General features: G+C 37.2%; 1 protein-coding gene across 1 annotated transcript in view; it reads right to left on the bottom strand.

Annotated features, from left to right (window-relative positions):
- The window catches only part of Kcnh8 (potassium voltage-gated channel subfamily H member 8), a 367,265-nt gene that overhangs the window by 165,686 nt on the left and 173,856 nt on the right, over nucleotides 1–27,723 (bottom strand). The window contains exon 4 of the mRNA XM_048354862.1: nucleotides 3,293–3,420. Coding sequence (XP_048210819.1) covers nucleotides 3,293–3,420 — 128 coding nt within the window. The remainder of the gene's footprint in view (nucleotides 1–3,292; nucleotides 3,421–27,723) is intronic.

Below are 27,723 nucleotides of genomic sequence, written 5' to 3'. Positions count from 1 at the left end.
TTATAGCTTGTACATTTTCCTAAATATGTATTGCAATAAGACATGATCAGAGGCATCAGAAACAACACATTTTTCAGTCTAAGTAATTTTTTTTTCCAGTCCTGGGGTTTGGACTCAGAGCCTGAGCACTGTCCCTGGCTTCTTTTTGCTCAAGGCTAGCATTCTACGTTGAGCCACAGCACAACTTCCAGCTTTTTCTGTTTATATGGTGCTAAGGAATTGAACCCAGGGCTTGGCTTCATGCATACTAGGCAAGCTCTCTACCTCTAAGGCACATTCCCAGCCCCAAATCTAAGTAATTTTATCAAGGTGAAAGTTAAATTGTACCTTCTTTAAAATGGGAGAGGCCAGGTCCAGGGTAAGGGTTGGGAACTACTGATCTGATGAAACTTAGATATGAATACCACTCAGAAAATGAAACACATGATTTCACTTTCAAAGGCCTCTTGAAGCACATTATTTAACATTCTCATTGTACCATTATTAAATCATATTACTTCAATATAATACTGAGAATTCAGTTCAGCTCAGGTACATGTTAACTTTTGAAATGCTTACTAAAGTCTTGCATACATCTGTATGTAATCAACTAGGTGAAAAAAAAGATGGTTTTTTTTTTCTTCTTCAGAGTTTGAAACCTATGTGGCTGTCCCATTAAACTGTCTCAGAGGAGAAGTAAGACAAGGAAAAGGTGTCCTTGCATCAGAAGATTAAAGGTGGAGTCCCACAGGCCTCCTCCTGCTTTAGAAATTTTAGGTAAGTTGGGTTTCTGCAAATGGCTAATATGAAATTAATAATAATATACTTAGTGCTGGCTTGCTGTAAGAATCAAAGAAGCAAAAGAGATTCTTAAGTTGTAGTTTTAAACAGCTAAGGGCTATAAAATAACTCATGAATGTGTATGTGTACATGTGTATATGTGTACGTGTGTGTGTGTGTGTGTGTGCACATTATTTAGCCAGTAAGTTATCTGGAGCATTTTCTCTCCTTCCTTCTTTTTGCTATGTGTGCTTTAGCTGTTCTCCTCTCCTGGAAAAGATTTAGGGAACAAGACCAGTCCTGATTCCACATTTGTCTTCACAAGTGAGATTTACCTATACTATCAGAGTCCCTATGTTGATGAGAAATCCTTAACTACTATATTTTATTTTAATACTCCATCCTGATGTTTATACATCTTCTATGAAAAGTAATTAGGCTATTAGCTGAGCTATTAGCTGAACTGGAAGTTATGTACTTCTTACTCAGATTTTTTAAGTGGTGGTTTGTACTTTGTTAAGTCTAAAAGGAAAAGCAAAAGGCTTAGCAAGTGCATTTGAAAGCTCATTAATAGTTGAGATATTTCAATGGTTCTCAGCCCAAACCTAGAAGATTCCATCAGCTTTCCGCATAACAGGATTTCTGGGTGGTATTTCTGTAGGTACCTTGCTGATTGGATTGCAAGGAATCCAGTTCAAATGCAGTTACCTTTGTTTCTTCCTAGAACTTGTTTGGTTTCCCCAAGGCTGACTTGGTAACTTAAGGGACATGTAAACAGGAACCAGGGGTAGGATTCACAGAGGGAGTGATGGGATGTTCTGTCTCTCCCTGGACTTTCAGCAATCAATGTGTCATTTAGACAAAGGTCCACCTAGAGAATCTTGATATTAGGCAGGCCAAAAACAACACACTATATAACTCTCCATAGTGGTTCATGACTGACCAGCAAGGGCATGGAAATGGCCAACGAATATTATTGAATCAAAGTATGTATTCTGCTTTCCGGGACCAGGATTGCAATAACTGTATCCTCTCTCTCTCTCTCTCTCTCTCTCTCTCTCTCTCTCTCTCTCTCTCTCTCTCTCTCTCTCTCTCTCTCGCTCTCGCTCTCTCTCTCGCTCGCTCTCGCTCTCTCTCTCTCTCTCCCCCCCCCACGCTCTCTCTCTCTCCCTCTCTCATTCCCTCCCTTTCTATTTCTTTCTCTTGGTGTGTTAAAAATTAGAGAAATAGATCCCTTTCGTACCTGATGAAAGGCCTGTTTATCAAAATACTTGTGTGTAAGATTACATAGTATCAGAGGGATAAAAGGAAATTGCCAAAGAATCCCTTGTATCCTTTACTGTCAGAGAACACCTGGAGTTGGGTCCAGTTTTAAAACAGTTCTGATTATTTGGTGTGACAGATTCTAATAGCATTGGTGAAGTAGACCAGGTGTTCAAGTTACTGTACTATTATTTATTGTTCCTAGTTATGACTACTCTCATTCCTCATTTGCTCTGAGGATTCCACAAGGTAAACTCATGGCATTAACATCGTTTGAAACATTAGCTTTGGGGGCTGGGAATATGGCCTAGTGGCAAGAGTGCTTGCCTCGTATGCATGAAGCCCTGGGTTCGATTCCTCAGCACCACATATATAGAAAATGGCCAGAAGTGGCGCTGTGGCTCAAGTGGCAGAGTGCTAGCCTTGAGCAAAAAGAAGCCAGGGACAGTGCTTAGGCCCTGAGTTCAAGCCCCAGGACTGGCCAAATATAAATATATAAATAAATAAATGAAACATTAGCTTTGGACATCTACAACTAAATAGGCATTGACCCAGGGTTCTTCATGAAAGTAAAGTCCTTGTCCTAAAAATCAATTAATTGGGAAACTTCAGCAAAAGTTTTTTTTTTTTTCCCCCCCCAATAGAAATAGATTTGCTCTTGCTCTGGATAGGTAAGCAGTAGATTTCAGAAAGCAACCTGATGGTAATTTACTAAAAGCCCAACCCTTTTAGGAATTATGAATGGGATGACATGTAATTTCAGAATTACTGTTTCATTGTGGGAGATTACCAGTTGCATTTTGCATATAAGATGAACTTTTAAATGAAGTAATGAGTTTTTGTTTATGCTCCCTTTAGGTAAAAACATTGAAAGAAAATCAATAAAGGGCAAAACAGATGTAAATACAATTAAATTGGAAGGGTTTCAAGCAACAAAATATGAATGTGTAATATGACTTGCCTCATTTGTTTGTTCATACAGTACACCCAGTATTCCCTGATTTGCAGGTTCTATAGTTTCATGTGTTACAACATTGCAATAATATTCTAATCTCTGGGCTGCAATAACCGCATGATTAAGCACTTTTATTACACAATGTCTCATGACCACTGACCTCTCCCAGTTCATTCTTTATAGGCAATCACAAGCCATAGTGGGGGGAAAATCTAGGAGGGCCAATAAATGAGTAATTGGAGCTGTTCTTTAGTGAATCCAGCATGACCACCAAGGGAAACTCTAGCATTCACCCTGTACGAACATACCACCTACATTATTTATTTTCAATTTGTTCTTTTCTCTTCTTTGCAGGTGTCCAGAGATGTGATAAAGGACTGCTCGGCTCCGTCTCCGGGCTGAATCAAAGTGGGTCCCTGCTCTTGACCTTCCTTTGGTTTTGTCTGAGGGAAGTGAGAAAAAACTCATTAGATGCCAGCAAATGCGTCATTTCATCTCAAGAAAGTCATACTATGATAATTTACTTTCAAAATCACACAGTGGCTATTGTTTCAGAGTTCTTCATTGTATCTATTGGCTCCTTGAAATCTTTAATTGTAGCATATTTTAATTCATATATTTCATCATTACATTAATTACATTTATTTTTAATGTAAGACATACCTAACAGTAGAGGAATATTCTGCTCATTTAGGAAGGCATTAAGGAGCATTGCTTTCCCTTTCTTGAGATTTTCCACATTCCTATCTCTTCTACTTACCATGAGAAAATTTCTTTTAGAAAAGTTGTGATACATATGTTATAGCCACATTTATAATCATTTTTATTTGAATAATAGAATCTACAACAGATACTGATTTTCTTTTTTCTGGTCCTGGGGCTTGAATTCAAGGCCTGGGCAATGTCCCTGAGCTTTTATGTGCAAGGAGAGCACTCTACCACTTGAGACACAGAGCCATTTGTGGCTTTTTCTGAGTAGTTGATTGGAGATGAGTCTCATGGAATTTTCTGCTTAGGCTGGGTTCAAACCACTATCCTCAGATCTTAGCTTCCTGTGTAGCTAGGATTAGAGGCATGAGTCACTGATGCCCAGCTATATTGATTTTTTTTTTTCCAGAGCTGAGGACAGAACTCAGGGCCTTGTGCTCACCAGACAGGCACTGTTCCGCTGAGCTAAATCCCTAGTCCCAGCTATACTGATTTTTAGCCTCAAAATAACTTGCAAATCATTCCAAATGTATACATTATAATCCTTTTCTGTCTTAAGTGGATAATAGCTTGCATGTCAAGAATCTGATTAGCTTTATTCAGTTTATAATTTCTTTATCATGGATATTTAGGATTATTAAGGATTATTTTTAATAATCCTGCAGAGAAAATTCTTGAGTGTATAAAGCTTTAAGTTTGTTGAACAACATAATAAGTAAATTTCCAGGAAAAAATTATGTGTAAATACATAACATTAACATTCTAAATTTAATTGAAGCAATTTAACAATTGAAGCAAGTGAATGGAAAACCTCATTTATCACACATGGCTAACTTACAAAATGTCACCAGAATGTCATCTAATATTTTGAAAGTTGAGAAATACCAAACTATAGTTTGAATTTACCTTTTAAATTCATGAATGTGGGTGAACACGTCTTTAAATATTTAGTATTCTTGGCATTGATTTTTTGTGGTCATCATTTTTGGAAATTTTAAAATTTGATACTTTAAATTTTATTTAGAATAGCTCTTCATATACTTTCTGTTACTTTCTTCTCATCTGTACTGTCAAAAATAGTTTCAATTGTTTTACTTGGCTTTGTGTTTGCAGTCTAAATATTTAAAATTTTTATGTTGTCAGACTTATCAATCCACTGTTTCTAAGGTTATATCTGCATAGCTTAATTTTTTCACTCAAAGAATGTTTAATAATCTACACATTTCTTCTGATATCACTGTCTTTACATTCAAACTTCTTTATATCTAAATCTTTTTTTTTCTTATTGTCAAAGTGAAGTACAGAGGGGTTACAGTTTCATATGTAAGGCAGTGAGTAGATTTCTTGTTTGATTTGTTACCTCCTCCCTCATTTTCCCCAGGCCTCCCCCCTCCCCTTTCCCCTCTCCCCCCACCCCCCATGAGTTGTTCAGTTGGTTTACACCATATTGTTTTGTAAGTATTGCTCTTGGCATCGTTTGTCATTTTATCCTTTGTCTCTCGATTTTGATATGCCTTTCCCTTCCCTAGTTCTAGTACACATACATACAGTATACAGGGTACTCAGATGAGATACAGTGATAGCAGGGGTCCAACCACAGCAGGGAATAAGAGATAAACAACAACCAAAAAAAGGTACGATTTCACATGGCATGTTGAAAATAATTACAACAATGATATAACACTTGTTTCCATAACATGAGTTCATTTCACTTAGCATCATCTTATGTGTTTGTAAGGACATAGCTATTGGGGTATTGTGATCTTCTGCTATGACTAGTCTAAAGATGTACTAATTATTCCCTATGAGGGAGACCATAGCGTCCATGTTTCTTTGGGTCTGGCTCATTTCATTTAGTATAATTTTTTTCCAAGTCCTTCCATATCCTTATGAATGGGGCAATGTTATTCTTTCTGATAGAGGCATAGAATTTCATTGTGTATATGTACCACATTTTCCTGATCCATTAGTCTACTGAGGGGCATCTGGGTTCACTGGGCATAAAAGAAATGCAAATCAAAACAACACTGAGATTCCACCTCACCCAGGAAGAAGGCCCATTATCAGGAAAACTAACAATAACAAATGTTGGAGTGGATGTGGCCAAAAGAGAACCCTACTGCACTGTTGGTGGGAAGGTAACCTTGTTCAACCACTCTGGAAAGCAGTATGGAGGTTCCGCAGAAGGCTAAACAGAGCTCCCCTACCACCCAGCAGCCCCACTTTTGGGCATCTACCCAAAAGATTACAAGCAAGAGCACACTAAAGCCACCAGCACAACAATGTTCATCACAGCACATTTTGTCATTGCTAAAATATGGACATCTAAATCTTTAGTCCAATTGAATTCTGTTCTCATGAAGTGATGTAAGAATCCAACCAATCAATTTCTATTGTCCAATAAAAATGAAGTTTTATACTACTATAGGAAAAATGGTCAAAACACAATTTTACCCTCAATAAATTATATCTGTATTGTAAAGACTAAAAAATATAAATATTGAGTCTGCCACATGTGCCTTGGATTTAGCCGCAGGCCAGTAGTTTGGCTGAATAAAGCTCTCTCTTCTGCCCAAACACACACACACACACACACACACACACACACACATACACACATATACACACACAAATATAAAGATATATATGTACATATATGAATTGAATACCATTATTTATTTCATTATCAAATCTCTTTGTTATTATAACTCCTTTCTCATTCATAAGAATAATTAGGTTTAGTGGTTATGTTGCTGTGTATTAACTCTTATCTAGATCTTTACTATTTACTACTTTAAGGGCTCCCCACAAAACCATATAATGTAAGTATTATCATCTTTCCTTAACAGATGTGGAAACATATCACATGGTTTTATAGCTGCTAATGAGTAGAGATAGATGTGAATCCAGATTGGTCTAAAGGCCCTAGACCTTAAACATATATCTCCAAGACCATTAATGACCTCATTATTCAGGATTGCTACATCATGTTCAGTGTCTGATGAACTGCTGGGTGTAATAGCCTCTGCCTGAGTATGGATTTCAAGTCTTCAAAGAACTTTAATGATATCCCATAGCAGTCTGGGATGCTTGATTGGCCAAAAAAAAAGGATACTTTATTCAATGCAAATATCCAATACAACTTTAGTTGTATAAATTGCTCACCTGTTGCTGGGTAATTTGAAAAAATTAACATAAAACATGCTACTTAGCCATAGACTTGACTCAATGGCAGTAGATGAATATATTATGAAAAGCGACAGATTTTTCTTTATTGGCATAATAATTTTATTTATATCAAATGCTGCATGATAAAAAGTCACTTTGATACCAGAAGCAAAGAACATAAGATTGTGAACATGTAGAATGTAAATTCTCAGAGTGGTTGTTACTATTCATTCCATTTTAGAGCTTAAGATTACTTTTCCTTTGATGTATATATAGTTAACCAGACCATTCTTATCTTCAGTGTCTATAATGGTGCCATTCACTATCTCATAAATAAAAGAAGGTGGCAAAAAAGTAAGTAGATGAGAGAGATGTTTGCAAAACAATCTAAGACCAAAAGCAGCTTTATGTAAATATGCAGTTGTCTCTGTGTTGGTCTGCCTTCTTAGTCTATGTGTTTAAGGAATTACCTGGAATGAAAACAACTCAGCTATGAATGAAGACAGAGTTTAACAAAAGCAAAACCCCTATAACATGTTTCACCAAAAACCTGTAGTCTCCATCTACTCAGTGGACTTAGAGCCTTAGCCCAGCCATGGCTACCTGTAGAAGCATGTTCACAGATGGGACAGAAGGACGGTGAGCCACCGCACCCTAAAGGGGCAGATTTAAAAAAAAAAATTGTGACTGAACAAGGCTAACTGTATTATATCACTAAAAGCTGAAATCATGTCTTCATGCATTAATTTTTTTGTTCACATAGAACTCTAAGTTACATTTGAAAATGGAATTATTGCTGTAGCTGTGAAGAATTTAATGTGTATTGTAATTTGACAACAAATTTAAGTTTGAAGAGTTTTAAGACGATGACAATAGGAATGTGGTAAGGACAGCAGGCTTTCGCACTATCACTTGGGTTTTAGAAGCCAAACAGACTCACCCTACCAAAAAATGGACTACAGTAGATATTTATGAGAGTAAAGAAATCTAACTGAGGCATGGCTCAAGAAAAAGCCCAAGTGAGATTGAGAAGTTCTGAGTTCCAGTATTAGTGCACACGTGTGCACGTGCATGTGCACACACACACTCACACACACAGAAATAATTATATAAGAAGTACAATGGATGGGAGCTCAAGCTCATAGAGGGAACTGATAGTTGTAATGGAGAATTGTATGAGTTCATTGGATAACTTTAGCACAGTTCCCAGATGCTCCAGTGTAGGGTTTACCGGCACTGCTCTTAGCTGTCGGTGTGCAGTCAGTGAAAATAGATTGTTGGTTCTTTTGAGTTTGTAGCTTTGGCAGAGGTATAGAGAAAATAAAGAGGCATGAGAAGGTTTAGGGTAGATGCCAAAGCAACTCAAATGATTATCCATAAAGCGCTAAAGTATGATGTTGAAATTGTTTTAAGAAAGGAGAGTGATGGGCAGTGTGGTTGAATTAAAATGCATTTGCACACATGTAAAAATGTTACAATGAACATCCTTCCTGTACACTAGTGTTGTACAGATGATGAAGAAATTAAAGAAGGAAAATGAAAGCCGCAAGAGTGGGCCATCAGGATGAATGTAGTTTTTCAGACATCTGGGTGTTGTTACCAGATATAAAGTGGTAAATGTTGAGATAGAGAGGAGGAAATTAACTCATCAGTCCAAAGATGGATGAATAAGCAATTTTACTTATTGAGTAATAACAAGTGATAATAATTTTCAGGCCAAAAAATTAAGTTCTGTTTCTATCTGATGACATAGGACTTCTTCACAAAACATTTTGTATGACTGATATACCCTTATCCCAACTGGGGCCTTGGCCTTGAGTCCCATAGAATCCTTACTGTGTTAGGCATTAGTTCTTTCATGTACTAAAAAGAATACCCTGGTAATGTATACACATTTATCTGAATTAGGGAAAGGAAGGGGAACATCAAAATGGTGAGACAAAGGATACAGGGTGAACCAACGCAACAGCAATACTAACAAGATAATATGTTGTAAATTAACTGTACAACTCAGGGGTGTGGGAGGACTTGGGGTTAGGGAAAGTGGGAGAAAAATGAGGGAGGGGGTTACAAGTATGACAGGAAATTTACTCACTACCATACATATGTAACTGTAACCCCTCTGTACATCACCTTGAAAATAAAATTTAAAAAAATACAAAGTATAGGGGCTGGGGATATAGCCTAGTGGCAAGAGTGCCTGCCTCGGATACACAAGGCCCTAGGTTCGATTCCCCAGCACCATAATATACAGAAAACGGCCAGAAGCGGCGCTGTGGCTCAAGTGGCAGAGTGCTCGCCTTGAGCGGGAAGAAGCCAGGGACGGTGCTCGGGCCCTGAGTCCAAGGCCCAGGACTGGCCAAAAAAAAAAAAAAAAAAAAAATACAAAGTATAGGAAAAAAAATAAAAGGAAAAGCAAGCTGAGGACCAGCAGCTCACACTTGTAATCCTAGCTACTCAAGATGATGAGATCTAAGGATCAGAGTCCAAAGCAAGCCCAGACAGGAAAGTCCATGAGACTCTTATCTCCAATTAACCACCGAAACACTAGAAGTGGGGCTGTGGTAGAGTATTATCCTTGATCAAAGAAGCTGAAGGATGGCACCTAGTTCCTGAGTTCATGCACACATAGAAAATGAAAATGTCATAGAAATTATATATTTGCCCAAATTGACACAGTTAGGTGGTAGGAGGATTGATGTGTGAATTCTCATTGTCCCTTGAGATTCCCTGTTCTTTCCCCTCCAAAATAGTATATTATAGAACTACTCTTATTAGATGTCTTATCTTCTCTGTGTTATTCAATAGACTCAAAATGGGTCTCTCCTAGACAATTATTTCCTCTTCTAGACTGAGTCTATTCTTCCTCAGCTTGCTGCATCAAAACAGATATAGGTCAGGCACCAGTGGCTCACACCTGTAAATCCTTGTTACTCAGGAGGTTGAGATCTGAGGATCACGGTTAGAAGCCTGTCTGGGCAGAAAAGTCCCCATGAGACTCTTATCTCCAATAAACTACTTAAAAAACCTGGAAGTGATAATGTGGCTCAAGTGAGGGCTCAGGGCAGTGCCCAGGCCTTCAGTTCAAGCCCCAGCATGCACCAAAAGACAGAGAGAGAGAGAGAGAGAGAGAGAGAGAGAGAGAGAGAGAGAGAGAGAGAGAGAGAGAGAGAGAGCGCGAGAGAGAGAGACTGCAAAATGTTCCCTCCTCCGCTTTAATTTGGATTACATTTCCCTTCTGTGTTTCCTCGGATCCATCTTTGTATTTGTGGTCTACTTTTATAATATGCTTAAAAAAGTTTTTGAGCAGCTGGTGGCCGGTGGCTCATGCCTGTAATTCTAGCTACTCAGGAGGCTGACATCTGAGGATTGCAGTTCAAAGCCAATTGGGGCAGAAAAGTTCCCATGAGACTCTCCAATTAACCACTCAAAACCAGGAAGTGGTGCTGTGGCTCAAGTGGTAGAGTGATAGCCTGGAGCACAAAGAGGCTCAGGGATGGCATCTAGATCCTGAGTTCTAGCCACATAACAAACAAAACCAAAAGAATCTGAGCACTCATCTTTAATAATTATTTTTTGTGTGCCTTTACTGGAGTCTGAATTCTGAGCTTTGCACCCTGGATTGGCATTTATTACTCAAGGTTAGCATTCTACCAGTTGGGCCCAAGATTCACTTCTGGCTTGTCAATGGCTAACTGGAGATAAGAGTCTCCCAGACTTTCCTGACCAGGCTGGTTCAAACAACAATCCTCAGCTCTCAGCCTCCTGAGTACTTAGAAAAGCAGGTGTGAGCCACCAGCGCCCTGCTCTCATTGAAGACTGGTACAGACTTCTGGTTAGGGATGCTCTTCTTAAAATAAATGTTAGGCATGTTTGTGTTCCAAATTATGTAACATTGAAAGCAAAGGACTGTTAGAAACACAAGAAATTTGAAAATCTAGTTGCAATGAAAAATTTAAATCTCACTTCAGAAATTGGTAGATTGTAGGGGTAAAAAAAAACCTTAAAATTGTAGAGAATTTGTATAGTATTTATATTATAATCAATGAACATATATCTATGGGATCCATCAAACTTGGAATATCTGGTCTTTTCATATACACATGAAACAAATGTAGTTGGTTTTGTTCTGCAGAGACAACTTCAAAATATCTTTAAAAAGGAAAAACAAATGCACCAGAAATCATGTGGATGAAAAAGTCATCCCTCTACTGATAGAATCTTTCACCATTCAGGCTTTTCTGAATTATTATACTTTTTGAGAGGTACAGCAGTTTTGTATTTCATTATTTTTCTATTTCTATTATGATAAATTGTATAATAGTCTGTTGTGAATATTTAAACTGTCAGAGCTTCAAAAAGCCAGCTAATTTTGGAGTCAAATGAAAGCCATAGCATATTGCTCAGGATAAATGGGGTAGGAGATAAAGGAACTGCAGTAAAGAGAAATTTGAAACAAAGTCATATGCTAGTGGCTCATGCCTATAATCCTAGCTGGTAAGGAGGCAGAGCTCTGAGGATTACATTTGGGAAGATAAGCCATGAGACTCTTATCTCCAGTTAACCAGTAAAAAGGCCAGAAGTGAAGCTGGCTCAAGTGGTGAAAAATGTAAGGGACTATGTCTAGACAAATACTGGTGCACCAATTTGTCATAGCCAGAATCTGGAACCAACCCAGATGCCCCTCAGTAGACGAATGGATCAGGAAAATGTGGTACATATACACAATGGAATTTTATGCCTCTATCAGAAAGAATGACATTGTCCCATTTGTAAGGAAATGGAAGGACTTGGAAAAAATTATACTAAGTGAAGTGAGCCAGACCCAAAGAAACATGGACTCTATGGTCTCCCTTATTGGGAATAATTAGTACAGGTTTAGGCTAGTCAGAGCAGAGGATCACAAGAGCCCAATAGCTATACCTTTAAGAACACATAAGATGATGCTAAGTGAAATGAACTCCATGTTATGGAAACGATTGTTATATCACAGTTGTAACTACTTTCAACATCCCATGTGTATCTGTAGCTTCTATTATTGATGATGTTCTTGAATCACCTTCCTGTGGTTGTACCTACACTATCTCTGTAATCTTATCTGAGTATATTGGAAACCGTGTATACTGGTATTGGAACTAAGAAATTGAAAGGGAATACCAAAATTGAGAGACACGGGGTAAAAAAAGAGAAACAACTACAAAAGCAATACTTGCAAAACTGTTTGGTGTATGTGAACTGAACACCTCAGGGGAGGAAAGGGTAAGGGGGAGGGGGGAGGGGGGTATGAGGGACAAGGTAACAAACAGTACAAGAAATGTATTCAATGCCTAACATATGAAACTGTAACCTCTCTGTACATCAGTTTGAAAATAAAAATTTGAAAAAAAAAACAAATACTGGTGCACACACAAACACATTCATTAGATAGATAGATAAAGATATATAGAGAGATAAAATACAATAATAAATAACAAATAAAGAAATTTAAAATGATGTAGCTATATTTGGTCAGCTTCTTATTATCATGCACTGGCAATTCTAAACAAAGAAAAATCTTTTCTTGATATAGGTTTAAAACTATTGCCAAATTTTACTAGCAAATTTTAATAATTAGGTGAAATGCCAAATGAATACATTTGTGATACAAATAATGTAATAATGGGAAATAGTTCTAAACTACTTATCTGCAAAAATGACTCATATAAAATACAAAGATTTCACAAATTCAATTAAGGAAAGCAAACAATTCAACCAGAAAACAAAAGACATGAGCTATTTTCCTAGTGAATGTACAAAAACAGTAACAATCACATAAAAATATGTTAATGAATGCCAGCCATTAGGGCTATGAGAACTGAGACTACACTGAGATCTTAACAAACACCTCCTATGACAGCTAAAAATTAAAAATAAAAAAAAACAGTGACGGCACCACATGCTAGTGAGAAGAGAGCAAATGGAGTCTCTCATGCATTGCTGGTGCAAATATAAATGATCCAGTCACTCTAGAAAGTAGTTTGGCAAATTTTTGAAGAGAAAACATTTTCAACAATTCTTACTAGATTATTCAGCAGTTACCTTTTAGCCAATGATCTTATAGAAATATAAACATGCCCTCACAAACATACACATGTCCATTTATCCATAGCAGATTTTCAAGCATCGGGAATAACCAAAATGTCCTTCAGAGTGGGAATAGTTTAATACATGAGTATACTCCTTTGGGGAAGTACAACCACAGGAAATGGATTTCTACCAGAACACAGAGAAAGCAACATGGTAGGTCTCCACTGTATTCTGTTCTGGTATATATACACAATGGAGTTCTATGTCAACATCAGAAAGAATGATATTGCCCCACTCATAAGAAAATGCAAAGACTTGGAAAAATTATATTAAGTGAAGTAAGCCAGATCCAAAGAAAAGTAGGTTACATGGTTTCCCTCATATGTAAGAACTAGAAGATGTGTATGATATTCTTATCAGAGGACCTTAATAACCCAATTGCTTAATACATAGGGCCATATGTAATCAAGTATACCAATATGAACTCCAAGATATGGAAACATCATTTATTTAGATTTATTTTTAGTGATTATTTTTGTCTTTCATCTCTTAATTTTCTGTACCTTGTGTCTTGTATATAAGATTACTTGACAGGAGAAGGGAAACAGAATCACAGAAACAACAGGTCAAAGGAAGCACAGAAACACCAGGTCAAAGGACAAACTAATACAACTATGATACTCAATAGGTTGAATATCAACTTTACAACTTGGGGGAAGAGGAGTAGGGAGGGGTAAGTAGGAGAAAATGAAGGATGGGGTAACATTGTCTAAAAACAAATATAAACATTACCTTTCTTATAATTCCCTGCTCATTACCTTTTCAATAAAGACAAAAATTTAAAACAACAACAACAACAAAGAGGTAGAGTGCTAATCTTGAGCAAGAAAGCTCAGAGGCAGTGCCCAGATACTGAGTTCAAGCCCCAGGACTGTCAAAAAAAAAGAAAGAAAGAAAGATTGATTGATTTTGTATAGCATTAAGCATTCGGATATCTGTGGATGACTGGAGTTTGGCTAAGTGCTTTGCTTGTTAAATAATGATGGTTACCATTATTGTTTTCATCTCTTGCTAGACTAAATAGCATAGACTAAAAAGTCTATGCTATTTATTGTTGCTATTGGGGTTTGAACTCAGGGCCCTGTAAGCTAGGCTAGGCAAGTGCTCTATCACTTGTGCTACACTCCTGATATTTCTTTGCTTTTTGATAGTTTTCTAATAGGGTCTTTCACTTTTGTCTGGGCTGGCAATAGGACATGATTCTTCTAACTTTGGATCACACATTTCTGGGACTATAGGTGTGTACCACCATGCTCAACTGATTTATGAGACAATTTGCCTGGGTGATCTTTGATCAGAGAGATTAAGGTTCAGACAGATACTCTTGTATCTTTCTCCAAAGCAGCTGGATTAAAACTATTTTTAAGAGAAACCCTCCTGGCTTCTGTATACATGATATAATTCTATATTTTATAAAGTTATATATGTTTTATGAGCCTCTCATATATACATACATATGACATATGATATACATTATATACATATAGCATATATGTGTGTAACATTTACACATACACATTTTTTCAAAGTTGAATACGCTTTTTCAGCCTCTCCCATATATTGCTGGTCCTGGGACTTGAACTCAGGGCCTGGGTGTTGTCTTTGAGTTTTTGTTCTCAAGGCTAGCACTCTACCATTGGAGCCACAGCCTCAAAAAAGTCACAGCTTTTTGGTGATTAATTAGAGATAAGAGTTATGAATCTTCTAAAGCTAGGCTTACAGGTGTGAGCCATTGATTTCCAGCTTCATATAATTTTTAATTTACTAATCTTACTCGCATTTTTGGTAAATATTTTGAATGCAGTATATAATGAGGATGAAACAAATCAAAATTGTGCAGCTTGATTTCTGATTGGTGTTGATCTTAAATATATACCCAGTTGAGGTGATGGATAAGGCTCAGAGATTGTGCCCAATTTTCTGGACACAGTGTCCATCAGATTTAAGGTGAATAGAAATTACTTGTCCGTCCCACTTTCTAAGTTGATAACAAGACCTAGCTTTATAAATATTTTTACTAGGTAGTTATAAAGGAGTTTCAATTCCAGCAGTCAGGTTAAGAGTAAAATGCATCTTGGTCAATGTCACCCTCCTTCATCCTTCTTCATCTTTCCCCCATTCCTATGCTCAGGTAAGACCAAGTTTTTCAAGAGAGCAAGGGAACGGGTGAGACGCTCCAAAAAAGAAATGTACTCCTTACCTGACTTATGTAACTGTAACTGTAACCCCTCAGTATATCACCCTTTTAATAACAACAAAGATTGAGGTTTTAATATTCTTGTGTTTCTGTTTTTACTTTTGATCAAAAATTTATTAGAAAACTCAAATGTAGGATATCATCAATTTAAGCTAGAAATATAATTCCAAAAGTCAGAATTCTTATGGTTAATGAGATTCTGGAATACATGCTTTTTTAAAGGATACATTTTGTCCCCTTTTCTTCAAAAATACAATTTCTAAAGCAAAATGTGTAATATCTATACAGAGAAAATTGATCCCTGCTCTGAAATATCTTATGATCCCTTTCCTCCATCCATGACTCTGCTTTAAATGTCACACTCTACATTTTGAGACCTCTGACTCACCCTTGAGCTAGTGCAATTGATCATCCAGTGTATGGTTCTATTATGGACTTTGTATCAATTGTGCTGATTGAATTTACAAATGCATTTACTTCAATTGTACTACTTGAATTTACAAATGCATATCCAAATCTGCTCTCTTTAAAGAAATCTAAATTAAACAAAAACATTATTTTCAGAAAAGCCACCAAGAAAAGCCCCAAATGTGGAAATGCAGAACTGACCATCTGAAATACTAGGGAATCAGCATCTTCTCTGTGGTGGCCAATGCCCAGTCCTGTAAATCTAAAGCCTGAATCACATTCTGGACACAGGCTCACATTATCAGCCTCACTCTTACCAAACTAATTAACTTGGAAACTGGGTTATATTTGTATAACTCTTTAGTATAGAAAAATCACAAAAGAAGAGACAATGGCCTGGTAAAGGTGAGTTTTATTTGTCAAATTGGCTATGTTAGAACTCCAAGTAATCTAACCAGACAATGTGATTTCCTATGAATGTATTTCTGGGTATGCCTATTTATAATCAGTTAGCTTTATATAAAGGAGATTATTTCCCATGATTCTAACATTAACACAGAAACACTTACAATTAGGTAAAAGCCTTAAGAGAAAAACAGGAGTTTCTTTTTTAAAAAAATTATTACTTATTTATTGTCAAAGTGATGTACAGAGGGGTTACAGTTTCATACGTGAGGCCATGGGTACATTTTTTGTACTTTGTTACCTTCTCCCTCATTCCCCCTCCCCCTCCCCCTTCTCCGCTCCCCCCATGAGTTCATTGGTTTACACCAAATGGTTTTGCAAGTATTGCTTTTGGAGTTGTTTGTCTTTTTATCCATTGTCTCTCGATTTTGATATTCCCTTTTACTTCCCTAGTTTTAATACCAGTATATACAGTATCAAGGGTACTCAGATGAGATTCACTGTTAGCATGGGGACAACCACAGGAAAGGGATACAAGAGGATCATCAACAAAAGAAGCTAGACCCAAATTCTGTCTCAAGACAATAGCATCTGTTCCTATTTGAAGGTTTCCAGTCTGCCCTACAGCTTTCATATTTGCCATGCTATTCACTTGCATGAGTTAATTCCTGCAAGTAAAAATACATCAATAGCTGTATTCATATGCACATGTAAGTATATCTCTGTACTTCTGCTTTTATGTTTCTCTATATGTATCTGTTTCTCACTGTTTGGAGAACTGATGTGCTCAGCATTGAACTTCAAGTGTTACCCAGGCACTGGTGACTCACACCTGTAATCCTAGCAACCGAGAAGACTGACATATGAGGATTGCAGTTCAAAGCCAGCCTGAGCAGAAAAGTCCATGATACTCTTATCGCTAATAAACTACCTAGAAAAAGCCAGAAATGGTGCTGTGGCTCAAGTGGCAGAACACTAGCTTTGAGCACAGAGGTTCAGGGACAGTGCCTAGACCCTGAGTTCAAGCCCTAGGGCCAGGAAAAAAAAAGAATTATGAATACAATCATAGTCTTGTTCAGTTCCACTCACTGCTCTAAGTTCTTGAGAAGCAAATTCAAGATATTGTATTTGTCTGTATATCTTGGTATTTATCTACATATATATGTATATACACATGTAGGATAAAATGGTTTAAAATCACCATTATAATAATATTCACATGAAAATATAATAGCAGTGCTCTAATATTCACCCATTGAGATGCTGTAATTTTTGAGGTGAGATCCTCGATTCCCCCCATTTTCTTCCTGTGAGGATAGATATGCATGTGAGAGATTTAGGAAAATTCACCAGCTAATGTTGCAAGTCAGGAAACCTCATTTCTAGAGAAGGCCACCCTGTACTGATAAAAATAGGCTTCTGAGTGTGTCAGGAAAAGAAAAGGTAATTATTAAATAATTAATGTTAAGTCAAATCAGAAGAATAGCATTGCTTCTGAATTGATCAAACTAGAAAGTAAATGACACTCAGTAGAGAAGTGAATACAATGATGGAGTAGGCCCTACCATATTAGAAAATAATGCAAAGTATTAATTTTTACTTTAAAGAAAGTCATACTGTGACATAGAAATCAGTCTGCTTTCGGTGAATTATTTGGTCTCAGCAGTCAGAGATTTTTGTCCTTCTAGAGAGATTAGTATTTATTGTGATTTTGAACTTTACTACTTTAGTAGAGAATATGACATTTCAAGAGAGAATAGAAAAAATGGTTTCATGGAATTCAAACATTGAAATGTATTTTTCAAAACCTGACACACCACCACAAATTATTATCCTTTGTCTAGTTGTATCCTGCAGGACAGAAGAAATTATGAAAAATGACAGTTTTTCTCTGGTAAATTTTACTAAGAAATCCAATGTTAATGAAACAAAACCTAAAATCATCCTATTTGTGGTTAAGATGAAAAGTAATCTTTTTTGGCTTTCCTATTCCCTATTTTAACCTCCAAACATTATTATAAATCTTTGTGTTTATGATATACCAGAATGACACTAATATCAGGACAGTTGTGATAGTCCCCAAATTAATTTTGTGTGTGTGTGCCAGTCCTGGGGCTTGAAGTCAGGGCCTGGGCACTATCCCTGAGATTATTTTTGCTCAAGGCTAGCACTCTACCTTTTGAGCCACAGCACCAATTCTGGCTTTTTTTGTTTGGTGGTACCGAGGAATTGAACCCAGGGCTTCATGCATGCTAGACGAGTACTCTACCACTAAGCCACATTCCCGGTCCCCCCAGACTAATTTTAACTTAACTTAGATGTCAGAATAAATGACTCTCACAACAATTTCACAAAGCAAGCTAGAAATTCATTAAGTCTAATTGTGTACAATGTAATCAGATCTACAAGAAAGATGTACAGAGACATCAAGCTGACCTACTCAAGGTTTGACGTCAAGGTCTTCTCTGATTGCAAAGATGATCCTGACTGAGGATGGATGGTGTGAGTGGGACATGGATGTACTTGTTGGAAACAAGGAAGAAGTTACAAGATAGAAAAACAACAACAGGAGGGAAGGTGGGAAGAAAATGAGGATGGAAGTAACTAGTGTGACAAGAAATGTACTTAATACCTTAATATGTAACTATAACCCCTCTGTACATCACCTTGACAATAAAATAAAATTAAAGAAAAACAACAACAAAAGGATAAGTGGGCCTTTGATTTGACTCAGCAAAGGCACATTTGAACAAACTCAGGGAATAAGAGTATCAAAGAATAAGAGGACATAAACAACATGTTAGCATTCTGTACTATATGCTATAACAAGGTGTGTGGTGGATTTTATGAGAGATGAAATTGGGAATAAACTTTCACCTGTATTTATTAAGGATCTATGTTAAAGAACATAATATTTATGCTTTTATGTGCCAGTACTGGGGCTTAAACTCAGGGCCTGGGCATTGTCCCTGAGCTATTATGCTCAAGAGTAGAATGTTACCACTTGAGCCACAGCTCTGCTTCTGGCTTTTTTTCATGGTTAATTGGATAAAGTCTTACAGACTTTCCTGCCCCAGCTGGCTTTGAACTGCAATCCTCAGATCTCAGCCACTTGAGTAACTACGATTATAGGTGTGACATTGCATAATACTTACTTTTAAAATAAATATTGGGGTAGTTTAAAAGGGGAAGATGAAATTTGACCTTCACTTTTTGGTTTTATACTGAAGCACGTATTAAAGAAAGATTTTAGAGGTAGAAAGAGGGAATGGAGCTTATTTATTTCTACAACTATGTTGGAATGATAAAAAAAAAGTCTCTAGTTATTTAGTGTCTTAGAACACTAAGTAAGAATCAAGGATATAAATAAGGAAATTATCTAACAACACACTAAAGAGATGCCTGCATGTTCTAACTATAGCAAGTAATATGTGATAGAAGCAAAATTCTGCTTTTCCAGTATTATATGTTAATGCTTAGTCATACATCAGTTAGGAAGAGTTTCTCTGATGGAAATTCTACTCACACAGAATAATAAACAAATCAAGAAATATGACGTGTTTCTATCAATTTTGTCTTTTCAAAAATTACAATCACTCAATTGTTCCTAATCATGGCCATGACTATCTGTTTTGTTTCTCACAGAATTTATCAGCCACTGACAAATGGGTGTCTGTAGAATGTTTCATGGATGATGTGGCCATAAAAGCCAATATTTAATAAGTCTTTTAGTTACTAATGTTCTGTTACTAAAATGATGCAAATTGTTTAGTTGTAGAGAGTGTGTAAAGTAAGAGTGAGGTAGCCAGGGAGACACATGGCATAAAGATTTGCCCTAAGTCATCACTGGGCACAAAGCTGAGGAAAAATTTTAGAACATAAGGAATTAAAATACTAACCTGAAAACATTAAGATGCCTTAAACAAGAATTTTAAAGGTGACAAGATATCCTTTGGAGATAATAGTAGGAAGTGATGGATTTCCCAGCCAGAGCAAAGTGGGAGCTCAGGCCTAGGGGAGCGTAACATAGAAAAGATGGGTTTCCTCTCAGTAGGAGAAGAGTAATTGTCAAAGTTATCAGTAGGCTTAGGAAAACTATATTTGATTGTTATAAGTAGTACATAGACATTTTCAAAAAGAAAGGTTTCTTTTAGTAAAAAACAAAATGAAAACAATAAAAAAAACCAGAGGAAATGGAGGTAGAAACAAAGAAAATAATCTTATCAAGCAGTACTTAGTTTTAGTTCATCAGTATGTATAAATTACATGAAAATAAATCTCATAGCAACCATTTAAGGTAAGTTTTCCCCCCTGTAATTGGTTAATAAATGAGAAGATTGAAGTAAGAGTTGATTCACCTTGTACAGAGTCTGTAATAATTTTATTATAATGATGTTGGGTATTGGAATGACACAATCTGTTCCTCACTGCTGTTTTGCAATGTCCTACACTGAAGAACTTGGTTCTGAGTTTGTGTCAGAAGTCAAAGTGAAAAACACATGGCTGTACTTTCAGGCAATGGTGGACCCTAACAGGATATTCAAAGAAATCAGTTCAGAAATGGGATACTCCTGGCTCATATCTATGTCACAGCCTCCCAAGAGCCTAAAAATCTGGAGGGTTTCTGTTCAAAACCAGTTTAGGCAGAAAAGACCTGGAATTCCAACAAAATGTTGTATTAGAAGTATGGCTCAAGAGGTAGAACTCTAACCATAAGCAAGAAAGTCAGGTGAGAATGTGAGGCCCTGAATTCAAGTTCCATTACTAGTACACAACCAAAGCATAATGATAGCAGTAGTAATAATCGTAATATAGCGAGGGATATAAGTGTAGTAATAAGAGAGGAAGAGGAGAGAATAGAAAACTGAAAATCTATACCAACTCTTTGTCTATAAGATCAAGTAAATTTGACCTATTGATATAGATTTATAGCGTCTATTTAGTTGGTGAAAAAGTAAATCACACTTTTAAAATTGTAAATAGAAGTTGATAATCTGATCTATCCAGACAAATATATGATGGGAGGCTGGAAAATGACCCATCTAATTCTTAGGACTCCTAAGATAATGATGTCCAATTAATTTTTCCTTATTTTTTCCTCTTTTATTGTTATTATAAAGGTGATGTACAGAGGAGCTCTTGTTAAATAGGGCAAGTGCATTTCAAGTGCATGACAATGTCATCCCTTTCCTTACTCTCTTCCAGTTTTTCCCTACCACTTGAGTCTCAGCTCTACTTCCAACTTTTCAGTGATTAATTGGAGGTAAGAGACTCAAGGACTTTATCTAGGCTTGCTTCCAATTGTGATCCTCAAATCTCAGCTTTTGGAGAAGCTAGTGAGTCACCTAAGCCTGATTCTAAATTCACTAAAATCATAAAGATAACTAGGTAAATGAATATACTTTACATGCACAAAAGAAATAGTTTGAGGTATTTTAAAGCATTCTTGATGAGCCAGTAGCTTGGCAATCCACTAAGAGATAATAAATACTGTCATGGTTTGTGATGGAAAATAAGCTAACCTGAAGTACCCATCTCCCCCGTTTGATAGCCATCTTAGCACTGTTCTTGCTGAAGACCCCTCTGAATCATTTCTCCTTCCCATCCCCCTAGACAAACAAACCCTGCAGTTTTGGAGAAAAGAGCCTTAGATCAAGGCCATGTCTGATGCTGAGGTCCCCATGCACTCAGAGGCTGTTGAGACCTTGAAACTTTTCAGTCAAAATCACATTGCTCACCTACCACACCTCCATCTCACCCCGCTTCAACACTCTTTCTGCCTCATTTTTAGAGACCTCAGTTGTAAGGGGAGCGCACCATTTCCCCTTCAGCCATGCCCAGGAAACTTAATCACCCTTCCCAGGTTTCACTCCTGAAAAAAAAACTACTGAGTTCGCTTTCTGACCTTTCCTAATTCTAATAACTTCGTGATTCAACTTCCTTACAATTTGGTCCTAAAATGTCTCTGAAAAGCTCACCTGTTGAAGGTTTGGTCCCTTGTTGATGGCACGATGGGGAGGTGGTGGGAACTTCTGAGCCTACTCACGAGAGGTTGCATCATTGGCAGGCATCATTAAAGGCTCTAATCCCCACTTTCTCCTCCTGGTTTCCATGAGGTGAACAGCTTGACACTCTCACATCCTCCTTACCAACATGTTTGACATCACCTCAGTTCCAAAGCCTCAGGGCCAAACAAAAGTCTACTGAAACCTTGAAACCCTCAGGAAAAGTAAATCTTTCCTCCCTTCAACTTGTTTATTGCAGGTATTTAATCCTAGCGTCATGAAGCTGACTAACACACATATCCCCCACCCCTCCCCTTTTCTTTTAGAAAAGTTGTGTTATGTAATATAGCCTACTGGGTATTGGAATTATAGGCTTGCACCACCACAACCGGTTATTTGCTTTTTAGTCATCAAAATAGATATCCAGAGGATCTCTGTAGGCCAACATTTTATTATTCCATTTCTATTTACTGTGAGTTATATGCCAGGAAGTCCCCAGGTACTTTTACATCTTATGAAACAAAACCTACTAAATACGTCCTCGTATAATTAATAGAAACTCTTCAATAAGCAAGAAGCTTCCCAGGGTTTGCAGAGGTATCACAGAGAGAGCAGGCAAGCTTTCATTTCTCATGATCTTGGTCAGATCCTCCAGATTCCTTGGAGTCTACTACTTGGCAATAGTTACTCTAGGGTGTCCTCAGACTCCCTGCATGGGCCTAAATCCTCTTGATCAGGACTTTCGAGTCAAAGATCTAACCATGACTTTCTTTATTATTTTACATCCCACTTCCTAATTCAACTGTCTATTTTTCTGTGCCATATGCTCTCAAATCATTGAGAAAATGAGTACTTCCAAGATAATCCTGGAGAAAAGTCACCCTTTCCTACCTTCAAACAGACTTTATAAATGGCTTTATCAATTTCAGTTCTAACATAGGCTACAGGACTTCCTGTGAACTGATAGTTAAAATATGACATAGGATATGTAGCACAAACAGCAATCTTGTCCATTATTGGTTAATAGATTTTAGATATTGAATATTATGAGTAAAATAAGACTTATGACCTAGCTCAATGAGAGTTTCCAAAGCTTTATATCTAGTCATGGCTAATGATTAGACAAGCCCACACTGCACATTAGGTATCCCAGGTCCTTATTCTAATGCTATTTTCAGCATAGGAAGGTCTAGGTTTAGACAGGTGCCTATGGCTCATGCCTGTAATTTTAGCTACTCAGGAGGGTGAGATCTGAGGACCGTGGTTCAAAGCCAGCCCTAGTAGAAAAACCCACAACACTTATCTCCAGTGAGCCACAGAAAACCCTGGAAGTAGCACTATGGTTCGAGTGGTAAAGTGCTAGACTTGAGAAAAAGAGCTCAGGGACAGCACTCAGTTCCAGAGTTCAAGCCCCAGGACCTATACTTGTTTTTGTAAGTAAAGATTTATTGGAACCCTGCTGTGCAAATTTGTTCACAAGTTGCCTGAAGCTGCTTTCCTGATACAGTGGATGATGACTTGTTGTGACAGGTATTGTGTGACCCACAAGGCCTCAATCACTATCAGGCATTTTACAGAAGGTTTTGCTGATTTCGAATCTAGATTTAAGAACAAATGTCAAAGAAAATCTGAGCAAACTATTTTTCAAACTACATCTCACTTATCAACTAATTTTCTACAAGAGAGGGTACAATGGCCGAGTTTTATCAAAACGCCTGGAAATTAAACTTTATGTATTTGATCCCAGGGTTTAGGTTGATAGTGGCTTGAAGCAGGTATGTACATCAGTAAGTACGTGTAAAGTTCAACTAGTTCCCAATCCTAGTCAATTCACTTTTATGTCATATAAAACATCCTGATGTAAGGCTTATGAGAATCAAATCATTAAAGGACAACTGTAATACAAACCCATACTATATTCAGCAGGGATGCTAAGGTTTATTTTCATCCTTTTCCTCCTGGAATAGGACAATAGGTTAGCTAGGATGGTCATGTGACCATTTGTATTCTTATGTATGAAATTTTTTAAGAACTGTTTCTTCATCTGATCCAGAGTTTCTTACTGAGTTTTTCAATTGAATCTGTGGAACATTAGACATAATATACACTTGTACACATCATGTTCAAGAACCTAGGCTGAACGGAGTTTAGTTAGAATACACATGGAAAAGACACTGAGTGGTCTCTGGCTCTGGTACACTTAGATGGGAGAGTTGAAAGACAAGGTCTTTAGTTCACAGCTCGTGAGTTGCTATGATCCAGCATCTTACAAGCTTTTCTGACTCAAAGTATAGCTATGGAATTAAAGTTCTGTGATGAAAGAAGTCTTAGAAAAGGTCTAGTGTAATTCTTTTATGTTGTAATAAGAAAACTGCAAGCAAGAGAGGCAAATGGGCTGAGGTCCCGTCATTCGCTGGAAACAGAAATAAGACACGGAACCTTTAACTCCTAAATCCTTTTACTGTATCACAGGGATAGCAAGAAGACCTAACCCAGACTTGATTAGGAAACAGAGGAAAGCTGTCCTCAGGTGATTCTAAATAACTTAACCTCCTTTTGATTGTCTGTTTTGGCTAGAAAACTCAGTCATCACTGAGTGAAGTATAAAACTAAATTTCCCCAGCAATGGCCTCTGATGGGAAACCTGCCTTGCCTGTGCGCTCTCCCACTGAGTGCTATCACTCTTGTTCCTGGTGTTCCCAAGCAGCTCACAGCCAGGATTTCTGTGAGAAACTTAAACACCAGCAACAGAGCAGGAAGACAGATTAGAAAGGGTTTTAGGAAACCTGGACACTATAACTATCTAATTCCAAAAGAACAGATATGTAAAACAAGACAAAATCATGCATTTAAGCTGACAGCATTTTGACCCTGTGAAGTGACCTCAGGCTCAATCAAGGCAATAGCTGTATCTTTTTCAGAGAAAGCTGAAGCTGAGAGGTGCCTTGTGGAAGGTGTAACCCAATGATGACAGGGTTTCCATCAGACAGTCCGCAGAAGCATTGAGAGAGCAAACTCTTGACGTAATTTTAATATTGGGTAAGATGGATAGGATCTATATACTACTCTTCTGATCTAGGCTACCTTACTAACATCACAAACATGAATCTCTGATCAGCTTGTGGTAACCTCAGAAGGATTCTGGGAAGTAACTATAGTCCAGAAATGTCTGCAGTCATACTTTCCCTTCTTGTAATAAAGTAGAGGTATAAAGTATTTGTAACTATGACAAGAGAACCAGGAACCCTGTTGGAGATGCTATTTCTTAGAAGGAAGTGTGCAGGTAAGGAAAGGAAGTAAAATGCATTGGAATATAGTGTTAAGTTGTGGAGGTGTAACAATAAAATCCTCCCCTGTGTAAATGATATAAGCCAATCAAAACATGAAAGTAAGAAAATAGAATAAATTATATGAAAAATGTAATGTAGAGGCAAAGAAGTGAGATTATAAGTGGATGCAGGGTATGTATGAGGAAGTTCAGACCCATGTCTGCAAGTGTATTCAAGAATTCCCTGACTGAAGTAGCTTGCCAAATGTTCCATTTCTAAGTTAGTGTTTTTCCACTATTGAATGTGACTTTATTTTTATTTTTTGTATGCAACTTTATAAATGGGATTTCCTACAGCAAACCTGTCACAAAACTCTGTCTTTCTCATATTCTAACATGAATAAAGAAATAAAGAAGAAAAACCATGGAGGAAGATATAGAAATAATTTACTTCTTTTTATGCCATTAAGGAATTTGCATAAATTTGCATTTTCAAATAGCATGACTTCAAGCAGAAATTTAAGTTGAACACACTAGAGTCATGTCAGTCAGTATGCAATTTGAAGTACACTTACCATGAATTTTCAAAAGTAGTTCAATCAATATTATAGTTTGAAAGTGCAAAAACACTATGTAGATGGACGAGTTTGAGAAAAGCAGTCCTTAGGTCTAAAGATTCACCATTAGTCTGAGAGAATCTAATCTATATCAATTAAGATACTAGAGACTCTTTTCAGCAATTGACAAAACAAATTCTATTTGAATTGACTAAACAAAGAGAAAGGAAGATTTGATCAAGGACTCCGTGTTAACACCATTCTTAGAAAGTGTCCAAGAATTTTCATCACCTTAGTTTTAATCTAACTAGAAAAAATATATAGTTCTGCATTTCCATTTCCTCTGTGTTGCTAAGATCATGTCTAACCTTAAGCCCAGTCAAGAGTAAACAGAAGCTCTGTCCAACACAGCCTATGCTACCTCCACCCCTCTAGTCTGTGGGCAAAGATGAAAATATTGGCCAGAATTATGGTCTAAGTGACCCCTTATCTCCCATGTAAGCTATAGGGAATAGGACCAATAAATACAATATGGCCAAAAGGCGAAACCTAGCCATGCCACCATGCACTAAAAATTATTTAAAATATATATGACATGCAAAAAGGTAAAACAAAAGGCAATAATTGCAGAACAGCTAATAGTTAAGTCTCTGGAACTAGAAAGTATAGATTCAAATCCTCACTCACCATTCGCTAGGTTTGTGAGCCCAGGAAGGTGATTTAGCCTCCCTCGGCTTCCATTTATTTATTTCTTTTTATAATTTTTTTTAAAATTTTCACTGTCAAACTGATATACAAAGCGGTTACAGTTTCATACATTAGGCATTGGATACATTTCTGGTACTATTTGTTACCTCCTCCCTCATTCCCCCCTCTCCCCTCCCCCTTTCCCTTTCCCCCCATGAGTTGTTCAGTAGATTTACACTAAACAGTTTTGCAAGTATTGCTTTTGTAGTCGTTTGTCTTTTTTACCCTGTGTCTCTGGATTTTGGTATTCCCTTTCTGTTTCCTAGTTCTAATACCTGTATACATGTTTTCCAATGTACTCAGATAAGATACAGAGATAGTGCAGGTACAGCCACAGAAAGGGGATACAAGAGGATCAACAACAATAGAAGCTACGGTTTCACATCGCATGTTGAAAGTAATTACAACAGTGATACATGGTGAAGGCAGTAACACCTACACAGAGTATTTTGTGATAATTAAATGTGGTAAAAGCAATAAAATGCATGACACATGGTCATCTACCAAAATGATACCTCATTATGATTGTCATTGTTATTGATAATAGCTGTGAAAAGCAAAGATAAAATTCCAGTGGACAGAAAGAAAGCATTTCTACACTGAGCAGGGACAAGGTAACTTGTATCCCAGCACTGAAGAGAGGAGATTAGACAGTTGTGATGGGCCAAGGGGTGAGGAGCCTTCCCAATGCAATCAGGAATGGTCTGTGCCAGTGTTATGCTGTAACAAAACAATAGTTAACTGCAACCAATTTGACAGGGATGCCTTGTGCATATTTTGACATTTCTGGTGTACAAAGTCCTTGTTTTTCTCCTGCCATAAGTTTCATGTATGTAAAAGAATTTTTAAAAATCACTTACATAACATCATGGAAGAGCAGAGACCTAGGTGATGGGTGAGAGAGAACATTTAAGGACCTCAGCTCACATCATTAAGCATCCTCTCTCACCAAATCAATAGAAATATTACAAGATAAGCATTTAGCCAGTGTCAAAGCATTAATCTTATTTTCACGTTCTGACTCTACTGGAATGCTAGAGCATTGTGAGTCAGTGCCATTTCTGTTTGCTACCATTGCTCATATCACTAATTTGTGCTTGTTAGCACCTCTAGGATTTCCCTTGTCATTGTCTGCTTTGCTCCTATGAAAACTGATT

Source organism: Perognathus longimembris, chromosome 10, assembly GCF_023159225.1.
Source record: "Perognathus longimembris pacificus isolate PPM17 chromosome 10, ASM2315922v1, whole genome shotgun sequence".
Lineage (NCBI taxonomy): Eukaryota > Metazoa > Chordata > Mammalia > Rodentia > Heteromyidae > Perognathus > Perognathus longimembris.
Note: the sequence above shows the minus strand (reverse complement) of the source record. Positions and strands in the feature narration are given on the sequence as shown.